At 33.9% G+C, this 20553-nt stretch overlaps 6 protein-coding genes across 7 annotated transcripts in view; 3 read left to right on the plus strand and 3 right to left on the minus strand.

Annotated features, from left to right (window-relative positions):
• The window catches only part of LOC125666110 (uncharacterized), a 54850-nt gene extending 35338 nt beyond the window's left edge, over positions 1-19512 (minus strand). The window contains exon 1 of the mRNA XM_056147010.1: positions 19396-19512. The gene's annotated coding sequence lies outside the window, so the exon portion shown is untranslated. The remainder of the gene's footprint in view (positions 1-19395) is intronic.
• LOC125662882 (uncharacterized) lies at positions 69-11537 on the plus strand. The gene is made up of 6 exons (XM_048895230.2): positions 69-181; positions 2141-2284; positions 2375-2459; positions 2586-2756; positions 10482-10776; positions 11011-11537. Exons 1-6 carry the CDS (start codon positions 69-71, stop codon positions 11535-11537), a joined length of 1335 nt encoding a protein of 444 aa, XP_048751187.2.
• Positions 2925-4232, plus strand: LOC125664131 (P2X purinoceptor 7-like). Of its 2 annotated transcripts, none has more exons than XM_048896690.2 (3): positions 2925-3306; positions 3421-3642; positions 4064-4232. In XM_048896690.2, exons 1-3 carry the CDS (start codon positions 3113-3115, stop codon positions 4215-4217), a joined length of 570 nt encoding a protein of 189 aa, XP_048752647.2. In that variant the 5' UTR covers positions 2925-3112; the 3' UTR covers positions 4218-4232. The 2 variants fall into 2 exon arrangements, with proteins under 2 accessions (XP_048752647.2, XP_048752648.1); XM_048896691.2 differs by having other exon boundaries at positions 4059-4210.
• LOC125673548 (uncharacterized) lies at positions 4288-8951 on the minus strand. The gene is made up of 7 exons (XM_056147009.1): positions 7955-8951; positions 6845-7582; positions 6343-6529; positions 5933-6175; positions 5644-5815; positions 5341-5489; positions 4288-5041 (listed from the first exon to the last, which is right to left on the minus strand). The coding sequence occupies exons 1-7, from the start codon at positions 7982-7984 to the stop codon at positions 4857-4859; spliced, it is 1704 nt and encodes a 567-aa protein (XP_056002984.1). The 5' UTR covers positions 7985-8951; the 3' UTR covers positions 4288-4856.
• On the plus strand, positions 13567-16328 carry LOC125662303 (uncharacterized). Its single transcript, XM_056147011.1, has 4 exons — positions 13567-13682; positions 14878-15046; positions 15341-15522; positions 15824-16328. Exons 1-4 carry the CDS (start codon positions 13609-13611, stop codon positions 15930-15932), a joined length of 534 nt encoding a protein of 177 aa, XP_056002986.1. The 5' UTR covers positions 13567-13608; the 3' UTR covers positions 15933-16328.
• LOC125662308 (uncharacterized) lies at positions 16448-20551 on the minus strand. Its single transcript, XM_056147461.1, has 6 exons — positions 20375-20551; positions 19731-19828; positions 18071-18388; positions 17797-17934; positions 17325-17530; positions 16448-17039 (listed from the first exon to the last, which is right to left on the minus strand). Exons 1-6 carry the CDS (start codon positions 20549-20551, stop codon positions 16822-16824), a joined length of 1155 nt encoding a protein of 384 aa, XP_056003436.1. The 3' UTR covers positions 16448-16821.
• Positions 20552-20553: the final 2 nt, after the last annotated feature.

Below are 20553 nucleotides of genomic sequence, written 5' to 3' on the forward strand. Positions count from 1 at the left end.
CCTTTATAGGGGCTGTAAGCTCGTCAACGAGAGCGCGCGAGATTTGAATACTTCCGGTGACAAACAAAATGGTTATATGCTTTGCATACGGATGTAACCACCGCAGTGGGGCCAATGCGTGCAAATTCTATGGCTTTCCTACAGACGACAGAAAGCGGACATTATGGGGAAAGTTATGCAGGTAAGAAATATAAAGTTTTTGGGTCCGTGTTTGCCCTAATCTTAATTTACATAGCCTACATGTGGTAAGCAGACTATCCCGAATTACCTCGGAGTCACCAGTTTTCGACTAATATTCGGGTCGTTTCAATGTTCCAACAGAGACATAACAAGAATAATGTTATATACATGTACTATACAACATAGAACACATTTATCTTCCAACCAAGGATCCTCAAGGGGCAGCATGACAACACGTACACCTGTATATAAGTACAGGGGCTCGTCACGAAATTGACCCTCTCTATTTCTATATTTACAAAAATTTCGTGACGAGCCCCTGTGATATAAGCAAAAAGTATTGATTACATAACATTTAGTTAAATACAGTCTCACTATTATTAAGTTATAGATATTTATAATATATTTGTAGATCTCTATGCTCTTCAGAACACAATATGTATATGACTTTTTGTTTATTATTTATAGATACATGAAATGAGGACTTCATTTTTACATGTTTTAGGTGATAACTTTTGTACCCAAGGTTACATGTTTTATATTTCTTTAGTAGAAAAATTACAGACGGTACATTTACAAATCGTATGGAAAATGAAAGTAAGAAGTATCTGTAACCCACAGCCATGACTGAATATTATATGTTGTCGGAGACTTGGAGGAAATGGATACAGGCTAAATTGTCTTTAGAAGTAAAGAATTAAGTAAGGGAGATATAGGTCAGGTTATAGTGGTTACACAGGGTACAGATGGTAACAATTTTATATTAAATGGATACAGGCTGAATTGCCTGTACCCTGGGATATATAGAGGCACCTCATGCAATTCTTACTTTCATTTTCCTTGGGATTTGTACTGTACTATTTATGTAATTTTGTACGAAAATATAGAGTATGTAACCCTTGTTAAAAAAGTATCTAAAAACAGAGTCATTGTTTCTTAATTGGCCCATATGTACCTACATTAAGTGTACAGCAAAATTATGTACTGCTTTTTCTATAACATCACAAAGAGATTTTTTTTTTCATCATGTTTATCAACAAACTTTTTACTTTTAACAAAAAATTTAATCTTGTCTCCTAATGAACCAGAGTTGCAGTTGTTACAGATTCGTTTATTCCTTAGTAGTCATACCAGAATATGTACCAACTTCAATCATTAATTTATGAGCAGAATGAGATATAGATCTATAATTTATAAATAGATCTTCGTATACAAAATTTTTAATTCTATGTAAAGATAATTAATTTTCAAAACCAAAGTGCTCCTTAAATTTAAAATATGTGCATAGTTTCCCATCAATCAAGATTCCACAAGAGTTAGATTTTTTCGATTCATTATGAACTATGCATGTGTGCTAGCATTTTGAAATTGCTATATTAATGCATTGCTCATGACTTGGGCATTCAAGTGAATTTTAATGACTATGGATAAAATTTTGAATATTCTTGTGAACATTAATTTGTACACTTGTTGCATGGATCCGGTCTCATGGTAATGAGACACAGATTATTATAACTATCAAGGTTGCTGTTGGTTGAGACTACATAGAATCAACTACTTTGTTTCCTCATTTTCAACATAAATTCATCTTTATCAATGAACTACTTTGTTTAATGACAATGATTTTGATATAAATAAGGAGGCGATCACTCACTAAATCTCTTATTTGCATAATATAGTGTAGCAAAGGGTGTGTGCCCCCCTCTCTCTTCCTACATAAAATGTCAATGGGGGTGTATTGATCCATTATTAGGTTATATTAGCTGATGAAGACCCCAAATTTCTTCCTGAAAGGATCATCATGATGCTGATGTATATTGACCTCATTAGTTTCAAAGTCCCGCTTGCAAAATGACATGATTATATGAAATTACACTTAGAATCAGGAACCTATACACTACTGTAGAAGTTTCTAGTACAATACATCTGCTTTGAATGAATTTTGAAAATTTATTGTTAGACGAGCTGATCGCCAACCAGGAGGGCAGAACGACAGGATTTGTTCCTGTCATTTTAAAGACGGAAGTAAAGACGGGGATCCTGCATATTTTGCATGGAATGAAGGAAAAACCATGGATTTCTCTGACCCTGAAATTATGAAAAGGTAATTATGTAATTCTGATTTTTAAAAAAACAATTTTTCATTGCCTCAAGAGTTGACAAATGTATGAAAGTTCAATTTATTTTGTTTCAGAAAAAGGAAAAAACTAACAAGTGAGGAGTCAGAGTCGAGCCATCTGCAGGTATCAGATTTGACTGAATGTGAAGACCCAGCAAAGGTAACAGTTCTAAAGCATATTAATGATGTCATAAGAAAAATAAGACAAAAGTTTCCTTCATTTTTCAATATTTCATTACAAACTAAACATCTTGCTTATGATTCAATTTGCACTATATTTTTCTAGATGATGACTGAGCACAGCTACTCGGTGTCTTGCCGATTAAGTTGTGCTCAGGAAATGCAGCGGCTTTCAGAGGAGATAAGGGGTCTGGAAAGGGAACTTGGTGCCCTCAAAGTAGAATCCAACAAGCCAAAGCCCATGTTTATTAATGACATAAAGGACAATGAAGAGAAGGTAAATAAGAACTTTTTATATTGCAATTTGTTGTCTGTCGGTGTGCGTTAAAAGTTGGAACATTTTTAACATTGATAACTACCATTCCAATTTGGTATGAAGCATCACTGGGACAAGGGGGGCATAAATTCTAAATTTCAGGAATCCTGCACTCCTGGGGCCTTAAAGGTCAACTGAAACGATTTTCGAAGTTCGTTTTTCTTATAAATTTAGTTAGAAATTACCATTCCTTAAATGTTTTTTCATAAAAATAATTTTTATTTCGATCATCCAGGTAGATACGACATCGTTAATTTCAACCCGGTAAATTTTATTGTATGAGTTATCTGCCCTTTAGGCGAACCTGAAATTTCAATATGGCGGCACAATATGAAAGCGATTCGGACGATAGTATTCCTGAGATAGATATATCACTTAGAGTTAATGTACAGCCCTACCAGTACGAACCAGTTGTACTGCGCGACTCATCCCCACTACCGGAAAACGATAGTGAGTCAGAAATCAGCGAGGATCAATCGGACGAATGCCCTTCACCATCTGATATGCAATGGTTAGTTAATTTACACACGTACTCTATTAAACTGTTTTAAAATAGTAACGAAACGAGTATTCAATGCTCAGTAGTGCTTTCATTTGTAAAACTATTTTGCTATGTTTCTAACAGGTGCTCGTGTGGTAATTGCATCGCAATGCCCACAAGAAGGGAGTCTAAATGTTGCCATGCATTTAGTACGATTGTACCGAGGCTTGAAGAAATGGGCCTGTCCTGCATCACGGATCACGAGGGTTTTGTGGCAAACTGTCTCAACAGATGGGTTTTGGAAACGTCCTATTACGAATACATTCAAGATAATGGTCCTTTGGAAGAGGGGGAATTGATTCACAGGTATGTCTTGTTATGACTGATCAAAATTCATATTGATGACCATTAGGAGGGGGGGGGGGTCACTTGTCTTTTCGACCAGAGTAACAGATGTTGGATGACATAAGCTTGTGGGAGCCATCTCCCTCCCTCTCTCCTAATAATTTGAATTCTTTTGATCTTGTCCTTTACATATTTTACTGTATAAACATGTACATGAGACTAAGTGAGCAAGAGCTAACTAGTTAAAAAAAGTACATGTACCAGGTTTGAATCTTGTGTCAGGTTTACTTTTATCTTATGACCTTTATGTCATATTATGTTTAAGCAAATGTTTCAGAAGTTAGTTCTTGAAAAATCATTCATATTTAAAGCATTCTTTTTTAAGATAAAATTTCAAAATTATATTTGAAAAATCTAAATTTTTAGTTATTTTTTAGAACAGAGTTTACAGACATCTAGGGTACAGAAGATTCGTTCGTTGGATCTGGCAACGGCTTGGGAAAAACAACCGGAAAGTTCTTCCATCCTGTGTTGTGACTAAGATTAGAAATTGTTTTCCATCACAACAGTTCTGTGGATTTAAATACCCTTCTTGATTTATATTATTATGTGATAAATTTTTCATGCATTTTTCATAATTGATAAAAATACATATCAACAACATGGTTTGATGTTCAGTTTTTATATTGTGCATATATGTATATCAATCATCATTAATTTAATTTGGGTTAAACACAAAAGGCCCACAGGCCTCATAAGTCACCTGAGTTTTAATTAAAAGTATCACTAGGCCCAAGAGCTTTGAAATCTATAGTAATTTTTCTAATTTTCATATTTATCTACCCAGGGAATAATGAAATTTAAAATTTTGGTAGAGGCTTTTCTGCTATGCCTCCAGTTATTCTTATACATGTTACAAATGTGAGGTTGTAGAGAAAAGGAATTTTTAAAATTAGTTAATTTTTGGCAGTTTTTGTCTTGTCCCACAAATCCAAAATATACTTCATTCAGAATTTGAAAAGTATTGGAATGGTAGTTATCAAGAAAAGTTAAAATTGTTCAATTGTTGATGCACAATGACAAACACAAACCAAATGCAATAGGTCACTTGAGTGGCTAGTGACAACAAAATTAAAAGTTACAAACATGTATATTTTAAAAAAAAAAACCATGGACATCAAAAATAGACTGTATGGACGCATGCATGTACACTGTATTTCAAAAACAATAAAACATCAGTTCTTATTGAAGCGGCTGACATGGCTGGTAAGAAGATCAGACTTTGACACATGTTTGTAGGAGTTCGCAATCGGAGCAGGAGAATTACCAATCACATCCACTATAAACTTCCTGGAGTTTCTGTAGGAACCAAATTCTAGTTTCACATTGATCGCTTCCTGCATCAATTCAATGGCATAATCTGAAATACGCAATCATTTATGCATTTGATAATTCAAAATAATAACAAATCACAACAATTCAATACATGTGCATGTCATATACTAGTATTATAAATAATCCAGTCACATGTACAACAATTCAATACATGTGCATGTCATATACTAGTATTATAAATAATCCAGTCACATGTACAACAATTCAATACATGTACATGTCATTTACTAGTATTATAAATAATCCAGTCACATGTACAACAATTCAATACATGTGCATGTCATATACTAGTATTATAAATAATCCAGTCACATGTTTACTCACTATATGTGTGTTTCACTTTCACTTCCTTAGGAACACCACTTCCATGTCTTCCTTTTGGGTAGGACACAGCAAATATGGGTTCTCCATGTCTGTTTTTGGCCTGATCACGACAAGAGTTCTCATTGAAGTGCAAAGCTGCTATGTACAACCTAGGAAATGTATATAATACTAAATCTGAGCTCCAGTTCTTTCTATAAGTATCTACATGCATATTTGACTGTATACATGTATTAGTTCTGCTAATGTGAATTACGAAACACAATATTACAATACATGTAAAACAAACATAATACATGTACATACCTGGCCTTCATTGGTGCATAAAAGAAGTGGAGGGACTTGGGTGCAAAGTGACACACTATCTTGTGGTAGGCCTCAAGTGCTGAAGTTTGTTCAGCTGGAGATATCTGCTTAATATCCTTCACCAAAAGTCTGCCTTTAACAACTTTCTCCATTTCCATGAAAGCCAAACTACCTATAAAATAAATTTCATTCAAAAATATTAAGTTTTTTTTTCAAGGGTCATTTTTATTTTTTACTGTTTACAAGACAGCTGATAAAGTAATAAAACCATTAAATTAAGATAATTAACCTTGCTTAATCCAGTCTCTGTCTTCAAGTTCACCATGTAAACAGGAAGGAAACAGCTTTCCATGACCGTCATGAATGTTGGCAACATGGTTCAGTACAGACAACCATTTCTCCAATACCAACTCCCCATTTCCATTGCTACTAGCCGCACACCAGTATAGATGATTGGAAACAGATCTAGCCCAGTCAGCCACTTTCTTGCATTTCTTCTTCTTGCCACTGGCTTCTAATTTCTTGAATACTCCTTAAATAGATACATTTTATTAAGATACATGTACTAATATTACATATTTCTAGCCTTATTAATATTGTTTACTTCATATGTTTTTAATTTTTTTTTTATACACATTATTTTTCATGCTTTACATCTTTTAACCATAATTGCATGTTTATGTATATATATGTAGATACCTTTGGCTACATGCCACACATCAAACCAGTTGTTTACATCACTTCTCTCTTTCTTCATGAAAGCCTTGACCTGTGAATGCCTGTCAGTAACTAAGTCTGTAATGACAATGCCATCCTCCTCCACTTTGTTCAAACATCTCTTTAGGCCCTCCAATTCCATCCAGTAGGAACTTTTTACTTCATTACTCTGTATTAAAAACATTAGTACTGATTAAATTTTTACATTAAAAAAATAATAAATGTATAATTCACTATCATATTAATAGAGGCCATGGCTTTACAATGTATCCATTTCATATTTAAGGGGAATTTTTGAAAATGCGTTTGAGAGCTTTTAAGGGAGGAGTTTAAGGTAGAGGCTTCATAAGATTGTAAAATATCCAAAACAGGTATATAAATGACTGATTTGATATTATATATATTGTAAGCCTTTGGTTGTTAAAGAAAATGAATTAGAATCTATTAGGTGTATGTGCTCGATAGCTATTGTATGTAAACCAACCTGAACCAATTTTACATCAAGGATATGTTGCCGTTCAAGATCCATCAAACTGTATGATCCATACTTGGCTGTATGCCCCGGTGAACAACATCTAGCATCTCCACCAACAATAACAGGAGTGTTGTCTCGTCGTATGTTATCAAAAAGGGCATCCTGATGAGCTTTCCATATCCGCTCTACGGCTGGCACCAAGTAACTTTGTTGAACATTATGAAATGTCCTTTCTGAAAAGCATGCTATGTTCGCATGATTAAACATCATCAAATTTTGAACTACACTGTTCCCACTTATCAGAATTGCAGCAGACAGGACAAGGTTTCCAACAGGCATTGATCCAATGAGAGGTTGAGATTCCCATGTAAAACTTTCACCACAAACACATATTCTTGACACAGACAGCATACTCCCAACAACAGTCTTGTTAGTTACACATTTTTGACCACATGCAACACATTGGTTCAAAAGCTGATCAAGGCACTCTTCAAAAACAACAAATTTTCTGCTTTGGTGATTTTGTGGTGGTACGGTTATGTCGTGGGGATTATTGTTTTCGTCATTTTCTGTCATATCCACCTCCTCTTGTGGGATCCACTCTGACTCTGTTGACTCGAGGCTGGAAATTGAGTCCATGCTTTCGTTCAGATTGACAGGTAAACAGTCTGTCTCAAATTCTGTTTGGGTACCTGTAGATGTTACAGCGACTCTTATATCTGTCTGTAATGAGACATGCCTGCGTTTCTGAATTAAAAAAAACACAAAATGAACCAGACATAGTTTCTAAGTTTTAGATAACTAATAATGTGATATATATATATATATATATATATATTTGAACTGCCTGAAAAATCATGTAGACATGGAGAAATCATTAGAGGTAAATAATTGTTATTTAAAGAATGTGTCATTCTGATTTTCATAAACTATTTATAACTATCAAATCAATTTCTAATACACACATGACACATGTATATTTTTTTTTTAGCATATATGGATGTGTGTTTTTATGTTTCAATCAAGGTATCCATTTAGATTTACACCAAATTACATGTAATCTGTTTAAAACAAATAAGATATTATAATTCATGTCATATATAGCTCAACAAATCTTACAATCAATCCATATGTGGTTTGTGTAGCCATTTCATATGTGTCTGTCCCAATGTCATTGTGAATGGCAGGCTCATCAGTAGATGCACACTCTTGGTTGTCTTGGAATTGGGGAGGTGGAGGAAGAATGACTTGTACATTCTCATCAATTTCTAACTCCTACAAACAAATTGATAAAAGTAAGTTTCGGTGAAGAATAATTCGTGTGACTGGCAAGGGGGAGGGGGGGGGGTAATAAAAGTAAGCTTTAGTCCTTTTAAAAGAATTACGTGGTGGTAAGGTTGTGTGTAAAAAACAAATAAAATGAACCGAGTATTACTGGATTAATGTCAATAAAATAGCCAATATGTTTAATATGATCTATATTGAAATATACCTTCGTGGTTCCTCTTTTCTCCACAGCTCTGGAGGTTCTGCTTTTTTGTTTTGGAAGGGGAGGGTCTGAATCTGTTTTCCGTTTTTGGCCTTTAGGTACATGTAACGGCGTGTAATTAAAGACAGTTGGAATTGCCTCTTTCTTTAGTTGTAGTCTTGAGTAACCCAAAGACCGTGCCTTAGACGGCTCAATTACGAAACAGTCCTCTGTAAAATGACGTTCGCACAGCTTGGAGTGTTTCGACGGCCAATAATCCACTGTTTTTAATTTTCTTACCCAAACTTCACAATTCTTTGTGTCTGTAGGGAAATTGAACATTGCTAACCCCTGTCCATATTGAACATTGCAGTTTGGGGCCGCACACAACACCATATTTACGCGTTGTTTATTCGATGTTTCTGTCGCCTGCTGATCAGCGTCTATAGTTTCAATATGGCGGGTTCGTGTCAAGGGACGCAACTCCCACAACATTTTCCGCTCTGACACAAGTGCGATATCTTTATCGGTACGTATCGCGTATATTTGACCAAAATTAACCGAACAAATCCGCACAATCATTTTATATGATATAAATGAAGCAAATAAATACTTAATATAAATAAAGTAATTTTTCGTTTCAGTTGACCTTTAAGGGTGGGATAAAATCTGCCAAAAATTGACCAATTTTCAAAAATACTCTTCTCTAGAAGATAGGGGGTAAGAGTTTGGTTCCAGGATGGAATCTAAAGTATTATAGTGGAAATATTTTCTTTATCATTGGAAATATTTCTTGAAGTTTACTGAGGCCACTATTAAAAAATTGTTTGTTGGGCATTTGCCTACCCTACCCATTTGATGATGGGTAGGTAGGCTTTTTTTTGGGTCAGGATTAATTTTTTTCGTGCATTAAATATTGTTCTCCCATATACGTCAGTGCTGCTGGAATTTTTTGTACATCGTCTACATATATCTGTATATTTTGTTTGCTATATTATATCTCTTCATCAGCTAAGTTCTTTGTCATTGATTAAATATGCTTTTAAATGTACATATGTGCCAGCCTTATCATATTCAGCTCTATCATATTTATATATCTGCTTTTGTATATAACATCACTATTCATCAGTACACCACTTTGCACCACTTTATGAATAAGAATTAGTTTTGCTTTGCACTTTTGTATTATTCTGTGTATGCACCCTTTAGTTCTTAGTCATCCTCTGCTTTATGCTAGTAGGCATGCAGTGTTATATATTCCATTGAACATGTATGACACATGGAACTAGTGTGACAACTGTTTTATGTAGATTTGAAATTTCTAAATGAAATATATAAGTACTGCTCAGTAACATAAAAGCATGATGAGTGGATTTTATTTCAAAGTTTTTCTGGGGTATAAAATGTAAAGTAGCAGTCTAAAACATTGAAAACAATATCGATTTTGTATCTTTTTTCAAATTCTATGAAAAGCTTTGAAATAAATGTTAGATGCATTTCTGCATGAACTATTAACCAGGCACTGCAAGCATCGTGTAAACTGGGGGTTCCAACTAGCATAGAATCTGTTATAATGGCTTGGTTTGAGAAAATAAATTTAACAGATATGTACTTCGACATGTGCTCTATGTTGTGTCTACGTTCGTCAGCCGCAGTTGAATCCGTGTCAAACTCAAGCAGTCTATTGGCTTTGCTTCGTTCCTTTGAGTTTTTAAACTCTATATTTACGCATAAAGTTGCATACGATTTTGTCCTCTTCAGGTCGGACATTTTGAAACAAACCATCAAGGAAGCACTTGAAGCGAAGCAAGGTGACTGTCAAGCGCTTTACTGACTCGGACGGCTAAAATCCGACTTGAACTCTGTTCTGTTCCGCACCGGACAATAACCCAAAAAAAACCCCCAACAAAACATCGCTGTTGGACCAATAATTTTTTTTTGGTCGGCGACCTTTTGAGAGGGTCGGGCGGCTAACGCCCAACAAACAATTTTTTAATAGTGGCCTGATATAATATAAAAATGATAGCATGTTTTGCCATTCAACACCATTTTCTCAGTATCTCATTTTTATATATATGTAACTTAGTTGGTGGATAAATGGAGACAAAAATATTTCGTCCTGGTAAAAAAAATTGACGTTCTTTGATCGATTCTTATCAACACACCATTCATTTTCAGATGCTTTTATACACATCCCTACAGTTTGACATATTTGATGTCCTGGTGCGACTATTAAAACGATTCGATCTTCATTACTATAATGATTGGACACCTACGATGGAAATTGATGACCAACTACTCATTGTCCTCATGAAGTTGAAACTCAATCTTCGTGACATTGACTTGGCCCATAGATTTTGTGTCAGCCGACCTACAATTTCGAACATTTTTCATACACTTGTCCATACTCTACATGAGATGCTGTTTGTTGGCATAGTCAACAAATGTTTTCCAAGTCAACTCAAGTGCAAAGGTTTGTTTTGAAACTTATCATATTTAGTCTACTCTGACTTTGCAGTCCTAAAATTCCCAACAAAGACTTTGAGCCAAGGTCATTTTTGATAAGTCAAGGTCACTCAAAATATATACCTAAGTTATACGTGAAAAGAAAACACTATTTCAACAATATTAGAAGTTTTATATCATTGGTTAGATGCATTTCAGGGAGCATCCATCAGTTTTACTTATCTTGTTTTTAAAAATTTAGGGTCCATGCCGAAATCTTTTGAGGATTTCTCCTCTGCCAGAGCCTCCATGGATGCAATTGAAACCACCCAAGACATCCCGACACATATGGATAGTCAGGCCATGGTGTACAGTAGCTACAAAAGTCGTCATACTGTTAAAGCGGTAACTTGCGTAGCACCAAATGGTGCTATTACACTCTGTTCCAGACTGTATCCAGGTTCCATCTCCGATGTAGCCATTGTATCTCACAGTAAAGTCCTACAGAAGTTTAAGGCAGGAGACTTAATTTTGGCCGACAAAGGTTTTACTATCCATGATCAGTTGCCTCAAGGTGTTTGTTTAAACATACCAGCTTTTTTGTCAATGAGAGGTCAGTTTACAAAGCAAGAACCAGCATTGTGTTACAAGATCGCAAGAGCCCGCATTCATGTAGAAAGAGCCAACGAGAGAATTAAAAATTATGAAATTCTCCGTCACATTCCGGCTACTTACAGACCCTTATCAACAAAAATATTTCAACTTTGTTCCTGTCTTGTAAATTTGTAAGCTCCACTTTTGAAAGAAATAGCTTGAATGAAAGTTTGTATTGTTTGATTTTACTATCTGGGGTTTATTACTGTAATGGGATTATGAACATTGTTGATGTGTTTTAAGAAATTTTCAATGATATAATTATATTGTACATAGAGGAATGGATTAAATATAAATAATACATAACTTTTCATTCATATCTGTTGATGCTTGTTTTCTTTAAATTGATTTTTTCCAAATATAGTCAAAATGTCAGAACATTGATTTTTCAACTTCAGAAACAATTTACAGTCCAATATTGATTTTATTGGTGTTTTATTTGTGTATGTATTAATACTCTGAACCTAATCTTTAAGCATGCAATGAAGGTATTTGTACACCAGAAAATGTTCATTTGTTTTCTTTAATCAAATACAGACAAAATGGAGCACTTTAAAGCATCTTGGGAGTAATTTTCAAGGTATTCTTTTTCCAATAGCAATGGTACCTTAATTACAGATTTTGATGCCAAATTTTATGTGAGGCTATCAAATAATCACTATATGACAAATTTCAGCAAAATCGGTCAGGTTAATTATCCATCACTATTAAGGAAAGTTTGATACTTAGATATGGTGGCTCTTTAAGGAGTACTCTTCATCGTCATAATGGCTGACTTCCTTTTAAAACATGGATGATAATATAAATATCTATTTATTTATTTCCTTTGCCTTTTTTGACTAAATAAAGTAAATCTGAAATTTCAATTTCAAAATATTGTTGTACATATCCCCCACTTTTCATACATATCAAATTTCTCTGATGTAGCATACCTCCTTAAGTCTTAGGAACACCCAAAAATTTCAATGAATTGAGATTACTGACATTATATGACTTTCTCATGTATCTACCACAATTTAATTCATACTCAGTTTTCCATCAATGCTGGAATGAAAACATTAACCCCTTCTCTACCGTACCGGTCAATTTGACCGGTGGCGCGTAAAAACAGGGCAACGCAAAAGGAGTGCCTCTAAATCTTTGAAACTACGGTCATAAGATATATGATCTATATATCATATTTTTGGAAATTTTCTCTATTTTTTTACTATGTAAAAATCAATAAAGTAAGTAAAGCCATTAGATTAAAAAAAGCATTTAAAGTGAAGGATGGCTTCGTCTAAATATGACGCAACGTTTTTTCGCAAGGTCATTTTCCCCCTCGATATGATATTTTTTATTTTCCTTATGAATTCAATATTTTTTATATTTTTGAAAAGCATATATTCCCTGCTTTCAGAAGATATAAGAATTATTTTTAATGCCTGACAAAGTTATAAGAAAATAGCAATTTTTTGCACATGTACGTTTTCTTACGATTTTATTTCTCAATGTTTAAACTTATCGGCGTTTTACCTATATTTATATATGGAAATAGGGAAAAGTAAATACAGCCTGTAAAAGTAGAGGAAATTTCCTTTTTGATGGGCCCTTATTCGTGTTATAATTCTCGGTAGTTTTTATATTACGATAAAATGAAATTGGGACATGCTGCGCGGTTTTCTTTAAAATTAGCGACAAAACGTCGTCGCTATAAAAGCGATCGACGCGCGTCGCACGAAAACTATAAAATTTGTATTGTCCTCTTTTAGTAAATTCAGTAGATTTTGATACACTAAAACAATATACAGATAAGTATGAAATAATCAGCCAGGTATTCTCTGCTTTTTTAAAAAAAAGCATAAAACCAATATTGGTATATAACAGTTACACAACCTACATGTAACTTCATAAAACACCTATTTAGAATGTTACATCGGCAGAGTAAATTAAAAAAAAAAGATAGACAGATAAAATACTTCAAATTCAGATATAAACGTTATATTTGTTCGGAATAGTAAAAAATTTTCCCCTGCCAAACAAATAAAACTAAAAAGAAGTTCGCATATAGCCTCTAGGCCTATACTTTTATTTTCCGTGATCGGGATCGCGGGCCCCGCGGGGTTTTCTGAAAGTGTGCACGGGGAACACACGTGTTTCGGTTTCAACGAAAACACAGCTTCACTGTCACAGCGAAGGCTTGTATTTTACATCTTTAAACGACCTGATGTCAGAAGATGCCATGGATCTCCTGTTGCAGGATGACCCAAACGATCATGCATTCAGTATAAACATGTACATGTAAGTTGATGTAGCCACATAGGCCGACTAGAGAAAAAAAATTGCAGTTTTGTTATGTTATGAAAAAATTATGGTTAATCAACGCGATTTGATGCCATAATTTGTCGTTTCATGAAAGAAAATATTAATATTTTATGATATCTAAACCAAGTGAATAACATCTAATTGTTTATTATAAGCTGACATCATTTAATCTGTCCTGGTCCGGCATTAATCCGTCTGATTAACACCCCCCTTTTTCCAAAATTCTCTCCTCACCTGACGCTCGAGTGTAAGAAGGGGTGGATAGGGGGATAGGGGTGGTTTTAATCAGACTGGGCATTCATGGCCGCTGGTTAGAGGGCTATTTTCCAGGATTTTTCCATGTTTATCAAAAATTATCTTTCTATGAAAAGAAAATACAATCTGCTAGGAAAACACATATTACGTCATTGTAATGCTAAAATTTATTATCATAATTTGAATTATTTTCTTCATATTGTAACAGAAATATAAACGAAATGTGTGTTTGGGCCAAAATGGAGGGGGGGGGGGTGTTTACATGTAAGTAACATCAATCAAAGTCTGATTATGACAGGCTAATAAAAAATCATATATAGATTTCTCTTTTATCCAAATGCATATATTTTATATACACTGAGTAGTTTATGACCATAAATTACATGTATTCCATACATGCTGGTACTGGTATGCTATGAGCTATCATCTTGCCTAGATTTTCTCTAATTTCGACTAAATCCACACCCCCATAAGAGTACCATACAAGGGGATTTAGACACTGTGTACCATGAAGAACCAATTCAATTCTACTTTTGTATCTTCTGGGGTCGCATACTTTCCCTCAGAGTTGCAGTATTTTCGCTGGACCCTGTAGGTTTTAACCTGAATTTCTTCAGTATCCCCCCATGTATATGATAGGCATAATGTTGACACCTACATCATGCATATCTTCTTTTTTTTCATTACGCACTCTGCTACACTCGCAATGTATAATAAAATATTCCATTCATTTCTAACACATGTACGTACGCAATCCCCTACCAAATGTCACTTCAAATACAGGATATCTCTATCTTTAAATAAATTTGAGCTGTACTTAAGTGCGAAACTGTCCCTTGCTACCATGAAACTTATATTTTGCTTTAAAACATGAACCAACAATTCTTAATTGTAATTTCTTTTCATCTTTAAAAAGGGTATTGACATCCCAATATTTAGTGGGAAGTTCCCAGGTATCGTCCGCTAGTGACAGTCTGCTGGCAAATCCAGACATGCGATGGAAGGATGCTGATGTGAAGGACACAGAGACACCTGATCCAAGAACTGTGGCATTTCATTCAGAGTGTCAACCTGACATTCAGTTGGTATGACTTTGATTTTGAATATAGGGTTAAATCTGTATACATTTGGTTAACAATAAATAATAATAAATAAATCCAGATAATACATTTACAAATGGAATCATGGCGTCATGATACACTGAAATGCGTTTTTTACTGCATTACTAGGTATCACATACATGCAAAAAGAGACAACAAAAAAAAAACCCCACGGAAAATCATTATTCTGTTTCTAATTACAAGGTATGACAAGTTTTCTAAATGCCGACAAATAACGTAAGGTGGCCAATACTGATTTTATTTGCGATTTCCTTTCAGATATGGGACCCGATTATTCAGAGAACTACAGATTTTATAAAGCTGTTTTTGACAGAAAATTTGGTTTTCTCCATCTGTATTGCCACCACCCATTATGTTGAGATGGTCATATCTCGAGGGAAGGATTGTCATTATGCTTCCCAAGGAAATTCGCATCCTCTCACTGAAGAGGAATTGTACAGGTATTACTAGTTTTAAAGTACCGATATTGTGACAGTGATTTCCAGTTTAAAACGAATAATAAAATGCATAATAAAAAGATTATCTTTACCAAAATTAATCTTGCTGTGCGTCTAACACATTTATTAGATGTGTACTACAATTATCTCTGATAAAATTTCATAAGTAATTAAATGTATACTAGTAATTTTCAGAGGGCCTTGACTATTGAAAACCTTTACAGAGCCAATTGAGCATTCAAAAGCTCTGACAATACATTCGTATTTAGGGCTAAGTATTAAGAAATTCTTTTTTCCCCCCCAGATTTTTGTGCATTATCTTATACATGTCTGCTGTGAAGTTCCAGTCGATAGACAGATATGGTCAATGCATGCCACTATCGGAACAACCTAGTACAGTGTATCAAGAATGATGTCTAGAAATAAGTTTTAAAAGGTTGAATATAAGAACATTTTTGTTAAATATGATGCAAGTACATTTAAATCTAGTGATTGAAAGTAAGTACTTGAACATTCGTATACGTTGAACTTGCAGAGGAAAAACGGGTAGTACTTTTTGATAAGGTGCTGTTGCTTAGCAACCAAATATATTTGAATGCAAAAAATTAAATTATTTTAGATTAACAATAAAGATCTTTGTTTTAATATTGCAATATTTATTCTATTTAGTGGAACATAATGGCAAACCGTCATATTATTAAAAAATGATGGATATGTACAATGTATATAAAGTACAAAGTTTCCATTTTATGACCTTTGACCTTAATTCTTTTCATCATATTTTTTGTAAAAACCCTTTTAAAATGATTAAAATTTATTTAAAGATTACATTTTTAAAATAATGTGACATTTACTAATCATCATTCAATGCAATTATGTTTAAATTGTGTCGAATGTATGTAGAAAGGCAAATTATAGTCAAAATTATACTCTGAGTGTTGTTACTTAGCAACCAAAAATATTTGTTTGTCAATAAAATTGATTTATTTGATTGTGATGCTTTTGTAGTATTTTCAAAGGCACATCAGCTCATACATTTAGAATTTCCTATTTTTGACTCTAATCCAGTGAGAGGGGTCGTAATATATATATTTCAGAGAAAAAAATTGCAAAAAATGTGCACTTATATGACCTTTGACCCCGTAGATCTCTTTGAGGTCATGGGATACCTTGACAAACTTTATAAGAAATTATTCCCTGTCCAATTCCTAACAAAATTATATGTCATATGCCTATCCCAAATCGTGATACATGCAGATTTTATTCGATGTAAAAATATTGTCATTTAGTCTTTAAAAACCTTTAAAATGTGCCGGTAGAGAAAGGGTTAAAGTAGAAATCTACTAGATTTGCAACATTTACAGTCCATTCAGAGTCTCTAACAATTCTGATCACAACACAGTCCACTGTTGTCCACACAATCAAGTCACAGCATGTTTTGTTACACATGTGCAGCTGCCCTTGAATTTGGTGGTAGTATGGGTGACTGGTTTTCGAGCACAAAGAATCTCCTTTAACATCTATAATAAAATAAACAATTATTAAATTTCATATATAACGTACATGTGTCTTTGATGAATGTCAACAGTGCCCGTCCAATAAAATGCAGATATACAGTATGTAGATGTAAATATTGCGATCATCAAGATCTTGATATGTATTGTTATCTATGAGCTCACATATTTTGACATGGAAAGGTGCATTGTGACCCAAATGAATTCCGCAATTTCCCCCCTACAAAACCCATATAAATATTATTGTAACCTGCATGAATCATAGCACAGGGATAGTGAATATATATGTACCTAAGAAGAAATTCTTCAGATGTTGTGTTGCTTCGGCTACCATTATTGATGATGCCGAGAATGGACACTTCACCTCTACAATATCAGGGATGGCATCCTTAGCTTCTGGAGTCTGATAATGCACACTGCATGTTGGTGGTGGTGGTCGTACAATTAAACCATCTGGTGAAGCCCCCAGCACTCCAGATTCATACAGCCAAATTCCTTTCAGAAAGAGAGATTTGCGTATTTAGAATCTTAGTACTGTTACAAAATTATTGGAATATAGGGTAACATCAGTTCTTAATGCTAAATTAAAACTGCTGACCTGGATTTTTTTTATAATAACTATTTCATAAAATAAAAAAAAACACCATCCCAATAAATTGGTAAGATAAAATTTTCAAAGTGAAAACATTCCAATGGAAATTGGGGAATTTTCACAGGCACAAAACCTCCTAATATTTGTATAACATTTTCAGTTTATTTATCTGATTGCTCTACAACTGCACCAAAGTCTTTCTCATACTTCTTCAAAGCATCATCCTCATGAGTTATACTCCAATCAACAGCTCTGATGGACTCCAGGTTGTATGCAGACATAAGTCGTTTCTTCAATGACAATGTAATTCTGAAAAAGAAAATTTATCAATTTCTTAGAGACCAAAGAAATTTCCATGCACATTGTAAAGCAGATCAATATTGATCAATTTTACAGAAATACCAAGCGAAATTTTTAAAACCTATTTTTCAAATCACCTTATTACCTTCTGCGCTTAGAACTAAGAACTGCACCAAAGTTGGAGGCTGTGATTCGGTATTTCCTGACAACAGACCACATTGGATTGTTTCTTTGCCCTTTCGTTGCTAATACTGCGCTTTTGATGGCATCCTCTGATAAAATCAAAGTACATCGCAACCATACCATAGGGGCATCAGAGTGAACAAACTCTGGGGATGTTAATAAGTCCTCAATGACAGGAACAGGAGGGCCTGGTTCACAGGGTTCTGGTTCAAGAATCCATTTCAAAGCTGAAAATTTTTCAAAGTAGTTTATTTTAAAACAAAAATGCTTCTCCCAAACACTGTAAAATATTTATATGCATGCAACAAGTTTCCATAAGATTCTATTACATATTAAGAATATGTGTTGCTATATAAATTTTTGCATGTCTTCAGTTTGTGAATAGAATATTGTTCATGTATTTTGTAGTCTGGCCCTTGCAGTGAAGAATGACAGGATATACCGTATAAACAGAAATGATTCAGCATATATCATTCAGAAGACTTATAAATCTATGTCATGTGAATCTGAAACGTATTTAAAAAGAAATGATTATGAAACAAAATACCCAAGTTAACATGTATTATAAAACTTAATAATGTATTGGACCAAAAAAATAAAGGAACAACAAAAACAATATATGCACCCCATTTTTAATGATCAAGTAAGACAGCAATGCAATAATGAATAATAAATAACATGAAATTCTAAATGCAGTGTTTTTCAAACCAATATTTCAAACGCTACCTTTTTCCCTTTTGATTGGGGGGGGGGGGGTATTGGCATTTTACACAGTTCTAAAAACTCTTCATTGAATGACAAAAACATCCTGTTACTGCACAATATTTCCTTATGAAAAAGCCATTGTCATATAAAGTGGAAATAAAGCTTCAATCATTAATTTCCCTTGGAGAAATTTGACACCATTTTTTTCTTCTTAATTTTTAGCAATTTTTGTTAGGGGAAACTGCCTGAATAAAGTAGTAATGCTTGTGCATAAAAACACTGAAATGTAACAATCAAAATAAAATATAAATTTTATCAACAACAACAAAACTGAACATCATTCGTATAGTTTACCAATAAACCTTCCAAGGTTTGATAAATTTTTGTGCAGAAAATCCCGGTCACTATCATCAAAAGGTCGGCTTAAAGCACTTAAAATTTTGAAGAGAATATTAAGAAGCTCTACCAACATTCATGCATAATCAAATACTAACATGTTTATTTATTAATTCTAGTTATACGTATCTCTATCTTAGTACATAAAAATTACACATTGAAATATTTATAAAAAGTGAAACCTACGAGTAATCTGGGCGTGTAGGAGGAAATAATTCTTCCATTGTTTTGGTTTCTGTTTTTATCGAAGTCTTTGGGTTCTTCAGCCATCCACATTTAATGTCGGTCTTGCTGAGACATTTGTACCTGTAAATTATATAAATTCTATATATATATCATTTATAAGTACTTATCATTACACTGGTAGTAATACAGTATCTACATGTAAGTTTCTTAAATCCCCCAATCATAATATTGATTCAGAAACAATTTTGAACTTGTTTTCCTTGTACTGTTATGGGGTATTCTTATTTCAAGTAGATATTACTCATTTATATAAATCATAATGATAATGGTCTTACCCATATAGCAATGCAGAAGCAACATGATGGCATGCATAGTTTCCCAAGGGGCATTCACATGATGTGCTAGTAACTTCATAGGAATCTCCAAGAATTGCCTAGATACAATATGCCATAATTTATAAACAAGTGCAACTCTGAATACACAAATATAATGATGAACTCATTAAATTTCATATAAAATGTATAGACTCTGACATCACAATGTGCATTGATATAATTAGAAAATATCTATGGACAGGTTGGTGCATTGATCACCAGCAAGTTTTTCAGATGACAGTGAATTTTATAGAAATTTTCATCATTAATTATTTAATTTTAAACATATTTTATTGAGAAACTCAACAGGATTGGACAACAGGCAGAGCCTATGTAGGCCCTCTCCTATATCATTATCATTAATTATACAGTTTCTAATAATAGTATGTCGGTCCCTCCCAACTTAGAACGTTAGGGACAACATAGGGGACTTGCATGTTTAGTACCATATTGAAGCCCAATAATGGAAATCGGCATACTAGAAGTGTTCATTACTGACTAGCAAAGCCCTAAGTATTGTCAATAATTCATATGGAAAAGTAGCTTATGGTAACTGTAATGAATGCACAACATTTTTACAGTTTATGTTATCTAGGGCTACTTACCGTGACTTTGTACGACCTATTTTTCATGGATGCTTGTACCACCGAATGCACCATTTTGGTTTCAGGGTCATACAGAAACTTGAGCACATGATTGCTCAAGACGGCATTCTCCGACTTTCTCATCAACTTCGGTTTTTCAGCTGTGTAGTTTGTCCAGAATTGTATCGATAACGCCATTT

The sequence above is a fragment of the Ostrea edulis genome, chromosome 8, assembly GCF_947568905.1.
Source record: "Ostrea edulis chromosome 8, xbOstEdul1.1, whole genome shotgun sequence".
Taxonomy (NCBI): domain Eukaryota; kingdom Metazoa; phylum Mollusca; class Bivalvia; order Ostreida; family Ostreidae; genus Ostrea; species Ostrea edulis.